Source organism: Zea mays, chromosome 10 (genome assembly GCF_902167145.1).
Source record: "Zea mays cultivar B73 chromosome 10, Zm-B73-REFERENCE-NAM-5.0, whole genome shotgun sequence".
In the NCBI taxonomy this organism is placed as follows: domain Eukaryota; kingdom Viridiplantae; phylum Streptophyta; class Magnoliopsida; order Poales; family Poaceae; genus Zea; species Zea mays.
This window is the reverse complement of record NC_050105.1, coordinates 35478949-35497287: the sequence shown is the minus strand read 5'-3', so window position 1 is coordinate 35497287 and position 18339 is coordinate 35478949. Positions and strand designations below refer to the sequence as shown.

General features: G+C 46.6%; 2 protein-coding genes across 3 annotated transcripts; one reads left to right on the top strand and one right to left on the bottom strand.

Annotated features, from left to right (window-relative positions):
• The first annotated feature begins 837 nt into the window (after positions 1 to 837).
• On the top strand, positions 838 to 2284 carry LOC100277623 (uncharacterized). Of its 2 annotated transcripts, none has more exons than NM_001398266.1 (2): positions 838 to 1435; positions 1662 to 2284. In NM_001398266.1, exons 1-2 carry the CDS (start codon positions 919 to 921, stop codon positions 1739 to 1741), a joined length of 597 nt encoding a protein of 198 aa, NP_001385195.1. In that variant the 5' UTR covers positions 838 to 918; the 3' UTR covers positions 1742 to 2284. The 2 variants fall into 2 exon arrangements, with proteins under 2 accessions (NP_001385195.1, NP_001385194.1); NM_001398265.1 differs by having other exon boundaries at positions 1657 to 2284.
• Positions 2285 to 4474: 2190 nt separating this feature from the next.
• LOC103641008 (calcium-dependent protein kinase 8-like) lies at positions 4475 to 17969 on the bottom strand. The gene is made up of 8 exons (NM_001346999.1): positions 17284 to 17969; positions 16420 to 16543; positions 16163 to 16306; positions 5915 to 6067; positions 5711 to 5826; positions 5452 to 5619; positions 5036 to 5257; positions 4475 to 4931 (listed from the first exon to the last, which is right to left on the bottom strand). Exons 1-8 carry the CDS (start codon positions 17857 to 17859, stop codon positions 4734 to 4736), a joined length of 1701 nt encoding a protein of 566 aa, NP_001333928.1. The 5' UTR covers positions 17860 to 17969; the 3' UTR covers positions 4475 to 4733.
• Between the last annotated feature and the right edge of the window lie 370 nt (positions 17970 to 18339).

Below are 18339 nucleotides of genomic sequence, written 5' to 3'. Positions count from 1 at the left end.
ATTCCCATATTTAAACTCCACTTTATGAACAGTACAGTCTATGAACAGTATAGTCCATAATACAAAACAATATTTTTAATAACCATATGGGTGAACTGTTGAACACGTTTTAAAGCTATATCGAGCAGCTCTATCACTTTCTCTATGTCACCTGTTAATTTAAACTTCATATTGCAAGTATTGCTATCTACAATATAAAATACTTACTCAGTCCCAAATTATAATTTGTTTTAAACTAAACACACGTTCAATCGATAACTTATGAATGTAGTTTGTATGTATGTCCATGTTTATTATTATTCATTCAAATGTGGACACACAAAAAAAGTTGGTAAAAAGGAACTATATTTTGGACTGGTTTTACACTACCAAAAATGATTATCGTAACAGTATGCACCACGCAATGTTTAGCACTCAAGCTAACGCTAGGTCGTCTAAATGAATCGAGTAATAGCGCAATCAACAACTCGCCAAACAAGCCTACTATATATTGAGGCACACAAAATCACAAGGTTTTGTTGAGTACTCGAGGAGCACGAGCGCGACCATTAATAAGAAAAGAAGAATGAAGAGGCATCCCTTTGTCGATCGCTAGAAACATCCATCATCCATGCATGATGCTTGACGCCTTGATGCATACTACTACTGGTACGTATGACATGATTCCCCACCTGCTCCTCCATGCATGGCACATGTTATGTCCATTCCGTCCATCCATGCACCAAGGCGGGTCCCACATCCCACCACCACCACCATCAGCGAGCCTCCGCACCGCACACTCCCCAGCCTCTATCCGGTCCGGCGGTACAAATAGCCCCCACCCGCCACCCACTCAGCACCATTTCACACCCTCTTGCCTCCCCGTGACTACCTCGCTGTCCCCTCTCAGTGTCCAAGCGACGACACCACGCCGCCGAGATGTGGATCTCAGATTCCGCCTTTGTGGAGCCCTCATCTTCCTCCCCATCCGCCTCTGCCTCCCCGCCGCCGAGCCCGCCACCAGCACGCCTTCTCCGCCAACGCAACCGCCGCCGACGCCGCAGCAGCCGGAAACAGGGCAGTGCCAGCGCCGTCGACGGCGTCGCCGACCCCGAGGCGGAGGACGTGTGGCGTGGGGCGCAGTGGGAGGCGGCGTGGCCGGCGCGGCGGGACTCGAAACCCGTCGTGCTCGCGGGCGGAGACGACGCGGTGGGGCGGTCCAGGAGCCTCACGGACGACGACCTCGAGGAGCTCAAGGGATGCGCCGACCTGGGCTTCGGCTTCAACTACGACGAGATCCCCGAGCTCCGGAGCACCCTGCCGGCGCTCGAGCTGTGCTACTCCATGAGCCAGCGCCTCCAGCTGGACGACGAGAAGCCGCAGCAGCACGAGGCCGCCGCACCAGATGCCGCCACGCCGTCGCCGCCTGTCACCAACTGGAAGATCTCCAGCCCCGGTAAGCAACACATAGCAGATCGCCGCCTGTCTTCCTCCATGACTTGACTTGGGATTCCTTCCTTCCTTGGTCACCGGAGCGGAGAAAACCAACTTGTCTACATCAAGATGGAATCTTTTCCCGTCACGGAACCAACCAAGGACACCACTTGTCGACGATCTGTTCGCTTCTTTGTTTATCGGCATATGTTCTAACGAATGCAGTCCTTTCTTTTTGGATAGCGCAGGTGACAGCCCTGACGAGGTGAAGGCGCGGCTCAAGTACTGGGCGCAGGCGGTGGCGTGCACCGTCCGCCTTTGCAGCTGAACGGCGCCGAACCATGCGCGCCATTCTTCGCCGTCTGGAAGCACACACCATGCCGGTATGCCGGCCGCCACCACACAAGAAACCAGATGACCAGACCTGATCGCGAACACGTTGCTGCTGCTGTAAAGTGATCCAGGTGCAGCGTTTCAGCTGCGACGGCGGGCGTTGGCAGCTGCCATGATTGCAGCTGCAGAGTTTGGTAGTTGTGGTAGCAGCACACATAGGGGCTGAGTAGATGGGTTGGTTGCCCGACCGACATGCTGTGCTCTCTGTTCCAGCTGAGCAACCTGCCTCTGCCTGATGAACCAACCATCCGAGTGTGCAGCAGCCATCTCCAGTGGAAATAAACTATTGTAATTGTACTGCTAGCAGTAGTGATCAAAATAATGCGCAGAGTAATTAGTACTGCAAGCAAATCGGGGAATCATTGTGAATACATAAATCTGTGGATCTCATTACTATACTGTTATCTTAATCATTAGCTGGTGTACCTGCTACCTACTGCAGCTGTTTGGTAATAATGGTGCAGATGCTTTCCTTCTCTCTCGCTTGCAGTTTGGTGGCACCTGGCTGACCAGAACGATAGATTCGGCGAAATAAAATAAAATGCAATCATGTGCACCGCAGCCATTAAGATTTTTATATGCATTTCCTACCCCATTCCAAAAGATTCCAAACCACATACACCACCTGGAGCTGAAATTTGCGAACAAAGAACATGACAGTTTCTACAGCGTCAATATCATGTGAACAGTCCGAAAATTACAAGAGGAGACCATTTGTTTAAGTTTTTATAAAAAACAGAAAAAAATATTACTACTTGAGAATGGCCATATTTTCACGTGCGATCTGCTATTGCAAAAATCCTTCCTTTATTTTTTATCAGTGGCCATTATACTATTTCAAATAACTATTAAGGGGTGTTTCTTTGGAATTATAATCTACTCAGATTATATAATCTAACTTATTTTAAACTAACATCTAGTTTAAAATAAGTTAGATTATATAACCTGGGTATATTATTATCTCAAACAAACACCTCCTAAATCAAGATGATTTTGTAGGGGTTTCCTTCGGTCTTATATACACGACCAGAGAGTTATCCGTTTATATGTTGTGATCACTATCTACTCCGTTTATCCCCTTCTTTGTGACTGCAGTCCTATATATCCGGAGTCTTGATCCTCTTGTTGCCCGAGTTATCGCCGAATGCATAGCTCCTCGAGTGATTGCAACAGCATTACCCGAGATATCAGTGCTTTCAGTAGCGCCTAACTCGGACGTCAGTCTTTGTCGTCTTGGATCAGGCTCACCTAACCCCGACTACATCCTGCCTGCCCATCCTGTAGGACGACACAGTAGGAGGCACGTTAGGCGGCCCGTGAGAAGTGTTAGTGTCCATGAGGACCCGAGGATATCTACCCCCACACAGACCTCCCCTATAAATATAAAGGGGTATGACCGATTGAGGTAACACACAATCGATCCAATCAATCTATCTACTAGTTCCTTTACATTATTGTCCTAGGAGTAGTAGTAATTAGTCTTCCTTATCCCTAAACTTCACATATCTTCGATTCAATGTCGTTTAGGGGAGAACTCCCCTAAAAAATTAAAGGGTACGACCGATTAAGGTAATACACAATCGATCCAATCAATCTATTTATCAATTCCTTTACATTCTTGCCCTAGGAATAACAGCAATTAGTGTTCCTCATCACTAATCTTCACATCTCCTCGACTCTATGTCGTTTAGGAGTGTCTTGGGTGACCTATCGATCACATGACAACCCGATGTTCCTTCTTGTCTGATAAGTCCCGCCCAGTGGTGAGATCTAGGTTCTACAGGATATCCACGAAGCCCTCTGCGTACCTCGCGGATAGTCCACCGGCCGCAGAGAAGGCTGGAGCCTCTATTCATAGTCACAGACTGTCTAGCTACTCATCACGGACGGTTTGCGCTTACGCAGAGAGGACCCTAAGCAGGGGCTGATCTAGAATTTTTCTATGACTCGGGCCAAACCTACTAAATTTCCTTCTCTTTATTTTATCTTAACTATTTTATACCGTATTAAATAGAGACTTATATAGAATTACATAGATCAAGCCCTGGGCCACGGCCCGGGTGGCCCGGGGTGTAGATCCGCCCCTGACCCTAAGGTCTCACACGTCGTGCGTCGGGCCTAGGGTTCGTTTTGGTGATTAGCCCCAAAAGCGTGCTAACAAATATTAAATTTATTTTTTATTGGTATCAAATATGATTGCATGTCGCGTATGACCATTGTACTAGTAGAAGGAAAGCGATAGGAGGTATTTGAGTCCGTTTATTGTACGACAATTCTTACAAAATTCTCAGATTTTAGCACATCTTTATATATATAGAGATCTTATCGTAACCATCAATACTGAGAGTAAAAAAATTCCTTATCTTATGTCTATATATTTTTGTACACTTAAATCTACCAAATATGATTGTGTATGATTGTGTGCTGTTACAACGTATGACCATTGTACTAGTAGAAGGAAAGAGAAAGGAGGTATTCGAGTCCGTTTGTACTAGCAATCTTACAAAATTCTCATATTTTAGCACATCTTTATACAGTCATAGAGAGAGAGAGCTCTTATCGTAACCATCAATACTGAGAGTAAAAAATATTTTTTTCCTTATCTTATGTCTATATATTTTTACACTTAAATCTACCACATGAATCTTGATAGATCGAAAGAGAAAGATAATAACGATTAAAGATATGTTTTACAACACAGCTTGCTGATGTTGGTAGATAACAACATTGTTTTTTTTATGAGAAAAATAAAGGGTGTAATTGGGAGTGTCTTGACATATGCACAATGCACCTGAACCTGAGTCAATTGACCGCCCCTGATACATTTCCTTGCCAAAATGTGGCGACCTATACACAAAACATGGAAAACTGGGTACAGTTCTCGTGTTCTCTGTTTTAGTCGAGTTTGCAGGCAGTAGACACATCACTCAATCAACATCTTGTTGTTCTTTGACGGCTGCAGCAGCAAGTGGACCATTGTTACTACCAAGCTTCAGTGACGCGTCCTTGAACATCTTGCGGCTGAGGGTGTTGTACACCGCTCTCGAGTACTGCCGCGACGTATTCCTCCAGTCCACTCCAGCTTTCATCATCAGCTCAAACTCCTCGTAGCTTATCTTCCCGTCCTGTATGTAGGAGGTAACACGTTTTAGTTTGACTAGTGCAACGCAATGAACTTGCTCAATACAGTACTATCGATCTCGATCTGATGAAATAAAGGTTTGCTAACCCTGTCTATATCGACGTCTAGGATTATGTCCTCGATCGCCTTCTGGTCACCTCTTGGAGAGAGGGCCTCCTTCAGCTCTTCGATCTCGATGTACCCGCTCCCGTTCTTGTCGAAGTAGCTGAACACCTTGGGCAGGTGATCCTCGCTACGGATTTTCTTCAGGTGAATGGAGACTGTCACGAACTCCTTGCAGTCCAGGGTCCCGTTCCCGTCGATGTCGGCCTGTAGAAATGTAAAGACAAGTGGCAACTTCTTCACAGTAGACCTTGATTCACATTGCTAATTAAGCAATTATATCATCCAGGAATAAATTTCGAGAAGGGCGCAATTAATGCTACAGTTTGCAATGATCATGCTGAAAATGAGATGGTTGTTCAACAAACGTAATGTAAATCACAAGATCGAGAGGTTCTCACAGCTTCCATGAGCATATCGACGTCAGTGTCATGGACATTGTGGCCTATCAATCGCATTCCCTTCCTGAGTTCTTCGATTGTAAGATGCCCATCCTTGTTCGTGTCCAGCAACTGAAACAACTCCCTGATTGCTTCCAGCTCTTCGGCTGGTAGGTACTCTGCCACCACCTGCAAGTATATAACCAACGAATAAACTAGGTAATATTTTGGAGACTGGTGGTATATATACCCGAAAAGAACAGAAGGATCATCAACTCACAAGCAGGGCCTTCTTCTTGAACTTGTTCATAACAGTGAATTGCTTCAGCCTGGACCTCACTGCTTCTCCAAGTGGGATGTTGGGAGCTGCACTGGCATTCTGTATCCAGGGATGTTCTTCATTGTTGAAGGCGATAAATGATGGTCAGGTTCATTCCACCAAACAACTTTGGGAGCGGAAAAATTGTAAGGCAGGATAACTAACCTAGAACCTGCTGGGCAGTCAACCGACAGTAGGGGCTTGGATCAAGCATCTTCCTCACAAGATCTTTTGCATTTTCCGACACCTTTGACCAAGGCTCTCTGCGGAAGTCGATGTTGGACCGGATGATAGCCTGTGCTATGCCCTCATCAGTCTCTGCAGATTAAAAGATCAGCGTACAAAAACGCATCAACGAGACGAGTAGATTCCCCCACAGAACCAAATTTGATAATTTTTTAGGTCGATCAGATCCGGTCAGCCTGACTTCTCGCGTCCTCACGGAGAGAGCAATAAAAAACTTGGTTGTGATCACTCTTCACACCCGCATAAATAATAAAAAAAAACAAGACCGACACGAGAACTAACGGTCATTGGTACATCCACTCTGCTATAAACCTAAATAAGATCAAATCCTTTTATATGAAGTTAAAGGATGATTTTGTTCTCCATTTGATATTAGAATCACAATCAAAAGAAGTTGAGACTCTAATTGTGAATTACAACATGAGTTTTAAAAAGCAAACATTAGAGAAGCTTATTGCCATACATGTCTAGAAAGAGGACAAGCTTAAGGTTATGGAGAGTGACAATGTTAACCTTGTTAAGCAATCACCTTATAGGAAGTAATATCCTAAAAAGCCTTTTAATCCTAGTTCAAGAATTAGCGAAAGAAATTCATGCCTCACCAAAAAAAGGAAAAAAACTCAAATGGACATAAACCATTTACAAAGTCACATGACCAGGAAGCAAGTTCCAATGGAGAAAGACCATTTTCTATAGCTCATCCTTGCGAGGTGGATGATGAGACTTGCAGATGCTATCGCTAGAAAGGGCATCACATGATAAACTACATTTAGTTTCCCAAGTGGCTGAATAATAACAGTAAGGATAAAGTTACATTCATAGATGAATCTTTATATTTCGATTTTAGAACTAATACTAGATGGATTGGCTCTAGTGCTACTGTTTATGTCACTGGTTTTTTTATAGAGATTCCATAAGAGGTTCGTTCAAGAAAGCGAAAGAAGTATTAGAGTCGCTAACGGGATTGATGCTAATGTTAAAGCACTTAAAGACATTGCATTGGGATTAGATGTTAGCTTCATTATTCAACCGAATGATGTTTTATTTGTGCCTTCCATGAGAAGGAATTTGAATTCAATATCGTTCTTAGATGATAAGAACGTTCACTATCATTTCGGTAATGAAAAGTGCATCATTAAGGTCAATGAGATTGATGTTGGCCATGAAATTAGACAAGAGAAGCTTTATTTACTTCTCAATTGTAATCATGTGAATGAGATAAATACCTCTTCTTCTCTAAATTTGTGTGATGTAAACATTAAGTGAAAGAAAAATGAGAATCAATCATCGTCAAAATTATGACACTGTTGTTTAGGTCCTCCTTTCGATGGGAAGGATTGAACGATTAATAAAAGCAGAAATTCCCCGCCTAATAGACTTTTAGATTCTGACCACTACATATAATGCATTAAGGAAAAATATGTAAAACAAATTAAGAAAGATGTTAAGAAAAGCATGAGAGTTTTACAAATAATTATACAGACATTTGTGGTCCATTACCTATGAAAATGGTAGATGGTTTTTGAATCGTTCATTATTTGCTAATGATTTCTTGCAATTCAGGTATTTTTATCCAATTAAGGAAGTGTAAGAAGCATTAGACAAATCTAAGATATTTAAAAACAAAGTTGAGAACAAACATGATTTAAAGATCAAAATAGTAAGATCAGACCATGGTGTTGAATACTAGGAAGCATAACATCTATGGCCAAATTCTTAGACCATTGGCAAGGTTTCTAAAGGAAAATGACATATTAGCCTAGTATTCAATGTCGGATGACCCTCAACAAAATAGAATGGATGAAAGGCACAATCACACTTTGATGTATATGGTAAGATGCATGATAATTTACCCACTTTTCCTATTAGCTTATAGATGGAGGCACTAAAGAGCCATTGTTCATATCCTTAGTCGAGTTCCTAGTAAGTCTTTGCCTAAAACACTATATGAATTATGGATTGAGAGGAAAGCCTCACTAAATCATGTGCATGTGTGGAGTTGAAGAGAGAAAGCTAATATTTTTAACCCAAATATTAGAAATTTGGACCCTCAGATATCAATGTGTTTTAGAGGACGATATGATTAGGGGGAGCATGGCACCCTAGGAAATTGACCTTGATGAGAAGAGGGTTTGTGCCCTAACTCATATGGTTTTTGAACCTTTCTTCTCAATGCTTGTTGTAGTTGCCACATCAGTTACCACGACACATGTTGTTGGTCATTCAGATGTATACATGAGTATCGCTAAGGCTCTAGTCATGGTGCCCAATTCATTGCCCCTATAGATGAGGAAAGCAATGAATCTATTCAAAAAAACCTTAGAACATCACAAATAAATAGGAAATCAACAGTTCTCAATAATTATGAGGTTTACATAAATGAAGATATGATTTATAAGGGTCAAGATATAGACATCAAGAGTGATCCTACCTCTTTTGAGGAAGCCATGAGAAATCATAACTCATCCAAGTGGCTCATGATCATGAATATGAAATGAAGCTAACGTGTACCAACAAGGTTTGGGGCATAGTAGAAATTTCTAAGGGACCAAAATAGTAGGTTGCAAATGGGTCCACAAGACGAAATGTGTCTCTAAAGGGAATGCTAAAATATTTAATGTAATACTTGATAAAAGCTTCACTTAGGGAGAAGGAGTAGAATATAATGAGATATTCTCACCTACTTTGATAAAAGATTCTTTTTGAATAATAATGGTGCCTGCCGCTCATTATGATCTAGATTTGCGTTAGATGGACGTGACAATAACATTCCTTAGTGGTGATTTAGTTGAAAATATTTGTACTGCTCAACCCATAGGTTTTGTCATGAATGACAAATAAAGTCTAAGATGCCATCTAAAGAAATCCTTTTATGGATTAAAACAAGCATCAAGATAGTGGTATCTGTTTGATATGATCATCATTAATAATTTGGGTTTAAGAAAAGCATGAGGGCAATTGCATTTATGCAAAGTTTAAGAATAAGAGATTCATCTTTCTTGTGCGGATGATATCAAGTTAGTGAGTTGTGATACTAATATGTTTTTAGAAAACAAGAGATCTTAGATAGGCATCTTATGTTTTAGAAATGGGTATTAGGCATTTCGCAAAAGGCATGCATACAAAATGTTTTAAGAAATTCACTATGCATGTGTGTAATTTGTCATGTACGGGCGCAAGTATATGCGCCGTCGTGACATCAGACGCGCAGCTGAGCGCGCTGCTCACGCTACACAGGATGGCGCCACCATTAGTGGCTGAGATTTCAAAATTCAAACAATAGATTAGTTTCTATTTTCCCTAAATCAATAGTTTCCTTTCTATGCCTAAATTATAGGAGCAGATTAGTTTCCCTTTTTCCCCAAATCAAATAGTTTCCTTTCTATTAGTTTCCCTTTTTACCCAAATCAATAGTTTCCCTTCTATGCCTAAAATATAGGAGCCATTAGTGGGGGCAATGGCCTATATAATGTAATCAGACTTGGAGGAATGGAATCAAGCAATCAGTTATCACCAAACCTGCTCTCTCCCTCAACTCTCTCAAGCCACCGGCAGGGGCTCTCCCTCTCGGTGAAGGCCTGGAGCGCGACTACAATCTGCGTAGTCACGACCCGGCGCTGTTAGGTGCTGAGGCACTTGACAACCTAGTATCACGGTCACGTCGATCCTCACCCACTCGCTCCACCCAGTCATCCACAGCAGCCGCCACCCATTCTAGTCCACCACCATCACAACCTCCAACCGCCAAACCTTTGGGGTTGATTTGGTGACAAGGGGATCCCGAGAGGATTGGAGGGGATTGAGGGGGAAATAAACTAATTTCCTCCTCAATCCCCTCTGATCCTCTCGGGATCCCAGATCACCAAATCAGCCCTTGGCCATGGCAGAACCCACCATCAAGGACGTCATGGAGGCGCTGCAATCTCTCACCATGAAGATGTCCACCATGGAGGCCGAGATGGCGACACTGAAGGAGAAATCGTCCTCATCCGCGGCTGCAGATGGGGGGGTGTGCCGGGAGGGGCCCCGTGACCTCGATCGCCCCCCCAAATTCCAGAAATTGGATCTGCCTCGCTACGACGGCAAGGCCGACCCAATGCTCTTCATCAACAAGTGTGAATCGTACTTTCGCCAACAGCGTACCTTGGCGGAAGAACGCGTTGGATGGCGTCTTACAACTTGGAGGATGTCGCCCAGCTGTGGTACATCCAACTTCAGGAGGACAAGGGCACACCTCCATGGGGGCGGTTCAAGGAGCTGCTAAATCTTCGGTTCCGGCCACCCCTCCGAGCAGCACCTCTATTTGAGTTGGCCGAGTGCCGCCAAACTGGGACAGTGGAGGACTACTCCAACAAATTTCAGGCCCTACTGCCCCGTGCTGGTCGACTAGCGGAGGCCCAGCGTGTTCAGCTCTACACGGGCGGTCTCCTACCTCCGATGAGCCACGCCGTCCACATCCACTACCCGGAGACCCTCGCCGCTTCCATGAGTCTTGCCCGGCAGGTCGAGATGATGGGGTTGGCGCAGCAGGCCCAGCCACCTGGCCGCAGCGTCTGCGGGGCCTGGCTGCCTCCACCGGGCGCGCAGGGTACTCGCCCACCGCTGCCTACCCCACCGGCGGGTGCAACACCGCTGCCACCGGAACGCCAGCCCTTGAAACGTCTGTCCCAAGAGGAACAAGCTGAGCGAAGACGCCACGACCTTTGTTTCAATTGCAATGAGCCCTACAACCGGGGACACAACCGGGTCTGCCGCCGCATCTTCTTCATGGACGGCATTGAAATTGAGGGCGCCGACGACGACCAAACATCTCCTAATCAGGGGGAGGACGCCCCTGTGTTCTCTCTTCAAGCCATTGCCGGGGTGCCCATTTACAAGTCGCTGCAGGTGCAGGCATCGTTGGGCGCTGCCACTGTCGTCGCGCTCCTTGATACGGGCTCCACGCACAACTTCATCGCCGAAGCCGCAGCTCGCCAAACTGGGTTGCATATCCAGCGCCGCCCCCGCCTCACAGCGATGGTGGCAAATGGGGAGCGCGTCTCCTGCCCGGGCGTCATCCGGCGCGCCCCGGTCATCATCAAGGGCGATCGGTTCTACGTCGACCTCTTCGTCATGCCGCTCGCCGGCTATGATTTGGTCTTAGGGACTCAATGGATGGTCACCCTAGGCCGAGTCACTTGGGACTTCATCGACCGCACCATCTCGTTCGCCTACCAAGGTCGATCGATGTGCTGGTCTGATGTCGAGGCGGGGCCACTGTCGTGGGTCACGACAGTCTCGGCCACGGAGGGCCTCCTCGACGACCTGCTCCAAGCCTTCGACAGCGTCTTCGCCGAGCCTTCGGGTCTGCCCCCACAGCGGGCTCGGGACCACACCATCATCCTCAAGCCGGGGGCTGCACCGGTAGCAGTAAGGCCCTACCGCTACCCCGCAGCACACAAGGATGAGCTTGAGAGACAGTGTGCTGCCATGATCGCTCAAGGTATCGTTCGTCGCAGCGATTCTGTGTTCTCCTCTGGAGTGCTGCTCGTCAAGAAGCAAGATGGGGCTTGGCGGTTTTGTGTCGACTACCGCGCCCTGAATGCCCTCACCGTCAAGGATGCTTTTCCCATCCCGGTCGTCGACGAACTACTCGACGAACTGCACGGCACGCGCTATTTCACCAAGCTCGACTTACGCTCTGGCTACCACCAAGTCTGGATGCGACCGGCTGATATCCACAAGACGGCGTTCTGTACCCACGACAACCTCTATGAGTTCTTGGTGATGACGTTCGGGCTTTGCAACGCCCCGACGACATTTCAAGCACTCATGAATGACGTTTTGCGGTCGTTCCTCTGCCGGTTCGTTTTGGTCTTTTTTGATGATATCCTAATTTACAGCAGGACATGGGCAGATCACTCGCGCCACATCCGCGCCATTCTCGACGAGTTGCGCTGCCATGTCCTCTTCATCAAGCGGTCCAAGTGCTCTTTTGGCGCCTCCTCGGTGGCATACTTGGGCCATGTGATCTCGGCTCAGGGGTGGCCATGGATCCGGCCAAGGTGCAGGCTATCCACGACTGGCCAATACCGTGCTCGGCGCGTGCGGTGTGCGGCTTCTTGGGCCTCACCGGATACTACCGCAAGTTCGTCCACGACTACTGCAAGAACGCGGCCCCTCTCACCTCACTACTCAAGAAGGAGGGGTTCTCCTAGAACGACGATACCATGGCAGCCTTCCAAGCGCTCAAAGATGCCGTGACGTCGGCCCCCATGTTGGCCCTGCCGGACTTCTCCAAGAAGTTCATCGTCGAATGCAACGCGTCCACCCATGGGTTTGGGGTAGTCCTCCTCCAAGATCAGCATCAGATCGCCTATTTAGGTAGGCCGGTCGCGCCCCGCCACCGCTCCTTGGCAGCGTACGAGCGCGAGCTCATTGGGCTGGTCCAAGCCGTCCTACATTGGCGGCCGTACCTATGGGGACGTCTGTTCCTCGTTCGCACCGACCATTACAGCCTCAAGTTCCTTCTCGATCAGCGGCTCACGACGATCCCACAACACCACTGGGTGGGCAAGCTCCTCGGGTTTGACTTCACCATCGAGTACAAGCCGGGCACCGCCAACACCGTCGTCAATGCCCTGTCCCGGCGTGATACCTGCGAGGAGGGGGCAGTCTTGGCTCTCTCTGCACCTCGCTTCGACTTTATCGACCGTCTTCGTCAAGCTCAACTTCAAGACCTAGCTCTCGTCGCCATCCGTGATGAGATTACTGCGGGTAGCAGGGGGCGCCGTGGTCCCTCCTGGACGACATGGTGGCTTATGCCACCCGGCTGTACGTTCCCCCGGACTCGCTACTGCTGCCGGAATTGGTGGCGGCTGTACACGGGGACGACCATGAAGGGGTACAACGTACTCTACATCGACTATGCCACGACTTCCACTTCCCCGCCATGCGCCGGGTGGTGCAAGACTTCGTCCGCGGCTGTGCAACCTACCAGCACAACAAATCAGAGCATCTCCATCCGGCGGGACTACTGCTGCCCCTGCCCATTCCACATGTCGTGTGGACCAACATCGGCATGGACTTCATCGAAGCTTTGCCCCGGGTTGGGGGCAAGTCGGTGATCCTCACCGTGGTGGACCGTTTCAGCAAATATTGCCATTTCATTCCACTGGCTCACCCCTACAGTGCCGAGTCTGTGGCACAAGCGTTCTTCAAAGAGATTGTTCGCTTCCATGGGATGCCTCAATCCATGGTGTCAGACAGGGATTCCGTGTTCACTTCAACATTTTGGCGGGAGTTGATGAGGCTATCAGGGGCCAAACTACATATGATGTCAGCCTTCCACCCACAGTCGGACGGCCATACAGAGGCTGCCAACAAAATCATCGTCATGTACCTTCGGTGCTTCATAGGGGACCGACCCAAGCAGTGGTTGTGTTGGCTGCCATGGGCAGAGTACATCTACAACACGGTGTACCAATCATCACTCCGGGACACCCCCTTCAAGGTAGTGTATGGAAGGGACCCCATCTATCTGGTCCTATGAACCAGGCGAGACGCGGGTGGCTGCGGTGGCCGAGACCATGGCTGCTCAGGAGGAACTTCTCACTGACGTCCGCACATGGCTGGAACAAGCTCAAGCCATCCAGAAAAGGTTCTATGACAAGCTGCACCGGCCGGTCTCCTATGCCGTGGGCGATTGGGTGCTTCTACGCCTCCGACAGCACGCTGCCTCTTCACTACCGCAGCTGTCCAAGGGCAAGCTCAAACCACGGTTCGTTGGGCCATATCGCATCACTGAGTGCATCAACGAGGTTACTGTCCGCCTCGATTTGCCCCCACGTGCCAAGCTGCATGATGTCTTCCATGTCAGGTTTCTAAAGAAGTTCATAGGTGATCCACCAGCGAGGCCGCCATCGCTGCCACCATTGCTCCATGGGGCTTTGACACCAGAGCCAGAACATGCTGTCCGTTTCCGCCAGGCGCCCGGTGGTCGACAAGTGCTCATTCACTGGAAGGGACAATCGGCTGCTTCAGCAACTTGGGAGGATATGGCTGAGCTCCGCGACAAGTTTCCCCAATTTCATCTCGAGGACGAGCTGGACGTCGAGGGGGGGAGAGATGTCATGTACGGGCGCAAGTATATGCGCCGTCGTGACATCAGACGCGCAGCTGAGCGCGCTTCTCACGCTACACAGGATGGCGCCACCATTAGTGGCTGAGATTTCAAAATTCAAACAACAGATTAGTTTCCTTTTTCCCCAAATCAATAGTTTCCTTTCTATGCCTAAATTATAGGAGCAGATTAGTTTCCCTTTTCCCCCAAATCAATAGTTTCCTTTCTATTAGTTTCCCTTTTTACCCAAATCAATAGTTTCTCTTCTATGCCTAAAATATAGGAGCCATTAGTGGGGCAATGGCCTATATAATGTAATCAGACTTGGAGGAATGGAATCAAGCAATCAGTTATCACCAAACCTGCTCTCTCCCTCAACTCTCTCAAGCCACCGGTAGGGGCTCTCCCTCTCGGTGAAGGCCTGGAGCGCGACTACAATCTGCGTAGTCGCGGCCCGGCGTTGTTAGGTGCTGAGGCGCTTGACAAACTACACACATGCTGTATTAGCCAAGGGCAATAAGGTAAGTAGAGAGGGCCCTGAAAATCAATGTAATATTTGTTGACTAGAATTGGCTCCATAAGCTTCAACTATCATAATCATAATATATGCTCAAATATGTAGTCTCCTTGACTTGGCATTTATAACTAGGATGCTTGGCAGATTTGAGAAGAATTTTAGGATAGAGTACTGAAAATCCGTTAAGAAATCCTTGAGATATTCATAAGGTACATAAGGTCTCATGTTAATATATAGAAAAATAAGTAATCTTGTGATTATTTGATACTCAGATTCAAATTATGTAGGTTGTGAAGAAAATAGAAAGTCCACATCAGGATACATATCCACACTCGCAAGAGGAGTAAGATTGTGAAAAAGCTCAAAACAAACTATCACTGCGTCGTCGTCAATGTATGATGAGGTTGTTGCATGTATTGAGATAACAAGGTAGACAATGTGGCATAAATTTTTTGTACCCAATTTAAAAATGGTAGACAAGATAATAAACCACTAGAGCTATACTATAATAATGAACTAATAATATTAATATTTTTGTCCTATAATAATAAGTCAAGTGTTGCTATCAAATAAATTGACACTAAATATTATGTGTTAAAGGAGAAAGTCTAGGATCAAACAATTAAACTTGAGCTTACAAAGGAAGAGAAAATGTTTACGGGTCCAACATTATAGTGCTTGCACCCAGCGTGTTTAGAAAACACATAAATGACATAGGTTTAGTGAAGTATCTATAATTCTTTACTAACGTATTATTAATACAACCACCTCTCTCAAAAATAAGTTCTTTGTTTTTACATAGAAATGTGTACTATAGTCATTAAGTCAATGGCACATAACCGGCTGTTGAGACACTTGGTCTTGAATTACTAATTTATTGGGTAGTAAGGATTATAAGCTAAGAGCTAAAGCAGTTAAGAAATTAAGTTCCAACTATAAGGCGAGAGATAAGGGGGACAATGTTGAGTTGATCTCATCTAGACTTGGTTAGGGGACTGAGCCGAACTTCTCGTGCGCTGATTGGCGGTGCAACAACCACCTCGGCGGGGTCCCCTTCATACCGTGTAAATAAAAAAGAACAAGACCGTCATATGAATTCATACCGTGTAAATAAAAAAGAACAAGACCGTCGTATGAACCAACGTTACTGTACCTCCTCACCCCTATAAACCTAAGACCTTGTTCGTTTGTGCCGGATTGGTGGGTCGGAACGATTCCTAACCGGATTGCTTGTCTAATTTATATAAAATTTGATTAGCTGGAATGATTTCGGGTGCAATCCGACACAAACGAACAAGGCCTAAACAAGACCCGATCCATCTCTACATGGTTAGTGATGGAGTGGAAGGTCGTTGCTACCATCGACATATATATATTGTCTGCGATGCTAACCGCCAGATTTCTTCCTTCGTGTGGTGAGCTCCCCCAATCTCCAAGATATAAACCTAGTTTAGTTAGTTCTTGTGGCTATATGATTACACGTTAAGATCCTATAGTCATAATATTTTTTTCATTGATTGATTCAGATATATACATGAATCTAAGTTACCTGCCCAGAACGGTGGGACGCCACATAGCAAGATGTAGAGTATGACTCCTGCACTCCATATATCTATTTCTTGTCCATAGTTCCTCTTCAGCACTTCAGGAGCCATATAGTAGGGGGATCCAACGATCTCACTGAACCTGTCACCTGACCCAGAATGAAGAATTGCAGGCTATGTGAAAATTATTTAAGAATTTTCGTTAGTTGTGTAAAAGTAAATGGTGGACGCTTTGCGATTTTGCCATGAATCGAGCTCCAACCTGGTTTGAAGCACACAGAGAGACCAAAGTCGATGACCTTGAGAGCCGAGTTCTCAGATGTGTTGGCATACAGAAAGTTCTCAGGCTTGAGGTCCCGGTGAATGACGCCATGCTTGTGGCAATGCTGCATGTAAAAAAAACTTGAATTTACTTTTGGAAATTTGCTTTTAATTAGTTTCCAGGAATCTGGTTTTGCCTAACGTAAGAGCATCTTAATTAGTCTCCAAGAACTGACAAAACCTACTCTGACTTTTTTTTAGCAAAATTGGAAAAAAAGGGTCTCAGCTCCCAACTCTCCATCTTTCCACAATTGAAAAAATCGACCCAATATATGCTCATGTACTGATCGGCCAATATCTCTGTATGTGCATGAAAGGTTGTGGAGAATAATAATAAGTAGGGCATGTTTATCAAAGCAAATGTATATAAGGAAGAAAAAATGTATAAAAATAGTTATAGTGATTTAGTAATAGTTAATGATTCGTAATGCAAAATTGTTTTCTATATTTTTACTAAGTTAGATTTTGTTCAAGAAATTTGTTCTTAACCTTTTTTAGCTACATGAAAAGCTCACTAAATTACTAAATGTTTTTTTTTGAAATTATTGGAGATGAACTAAGCTCTGCGGATTTTAATTTGCAAGATGAAAACATGCATGCAATGCATTCAGTCTTTTTAAAAAAAGTAGTAAAATTTTGAATAATGCACGGATGACATTTTATAAAATTACTACATTGCTTTTGTATTGCACATGCATGATTTCAGCTAGTCGATTATTTACGCGCATTTTGAATTCGGAACCTGTAGATTGAAATGCGCGCGCATGCAGTGCAAGTATGGAAGGCAACACTACTAGGCACGTACCAGGACGACTTCCATGATGGTGCGCATGACGCAGGCTGCTGCACGCTCGGTGTAGTGCCCGCGGGAGACAATGCGGTCAAAAAGCTCGCCGCCCTCGCAGACCTCCATGACGAGGTGCACGGTGTCGGCGTCCTCGAACGCCTCTCGCAAGCGTACGACGTTGGGGTGCTCGGGCAGCGACCTCATGATGGCCACCTCACGCCGGACGTCCTCGATGTCGACGCTGCTGCGCAGCTTCCGCTTGCTGATGGACTTGCACGCGAGCACCTCGCCCGTGGACGTGTCCGTGCACCGCCGCGTCACGCCGAACTCGCCGCGCCCCAGCTCCTCGCCGAGCTGGTAACGCCGGAGCAGCTCCTCGGCGCTGGCCTCCGCGGCCAGGCCCTTCCCCAGCACGGTCAGCGGCGACCACGCCTGCGTCGCGGCGGTGCGCGCCGCGTCGGAGATGGAGGACAGCGTGGAGCAGGACCGCACGTTGGCGCCGCCGAGGCGCCCGCAACGGTTCCCGCCAGCGCCACCGCGGGAGCCGCCTCGCCGCTTGCCAGAAAACGGCCGGGTCACGCAGCAGTTGCCCATCGCCGCGGCGCCACGCGTGGCTCCGGACGACGACCACGCGTAGCGCGGTTCAGTGGTTGCCGATCTTTGCTTCTCTCCCTGGGCGGACGGCGCGGATATCTCTCTCTTCCTCTCCCTCTCCCTCTCCCTAGGGCAAGAGAGGATCGGAGGAGAGAGACGGAGGAAAATGGCGCTGTCGTGGTCGATGGTTTTGAGAGACAGGTAGCAGGCTCTTTTCTCGCCGGGTCCTTCGTTCACATTTTACCATTTTTAGAATTTTTCAATTATTTCCCCACAATCAGGTTTGCATTTCTACTAGTTCCCCAGCCGTTTTAAAATATTATTTAACTTTTTCCAGCTCGTTTGTACTAAGTACTCCCTCGGTTCCTATCCCTCCGATTTTCTTTATTTGACGTTTGTTAGTGTAACGTTGAACTAGCAGAGTCAAATAAAAAAATGAGGTATTATTTATTTTTGCTCTTTTTTATATATATTTAAATA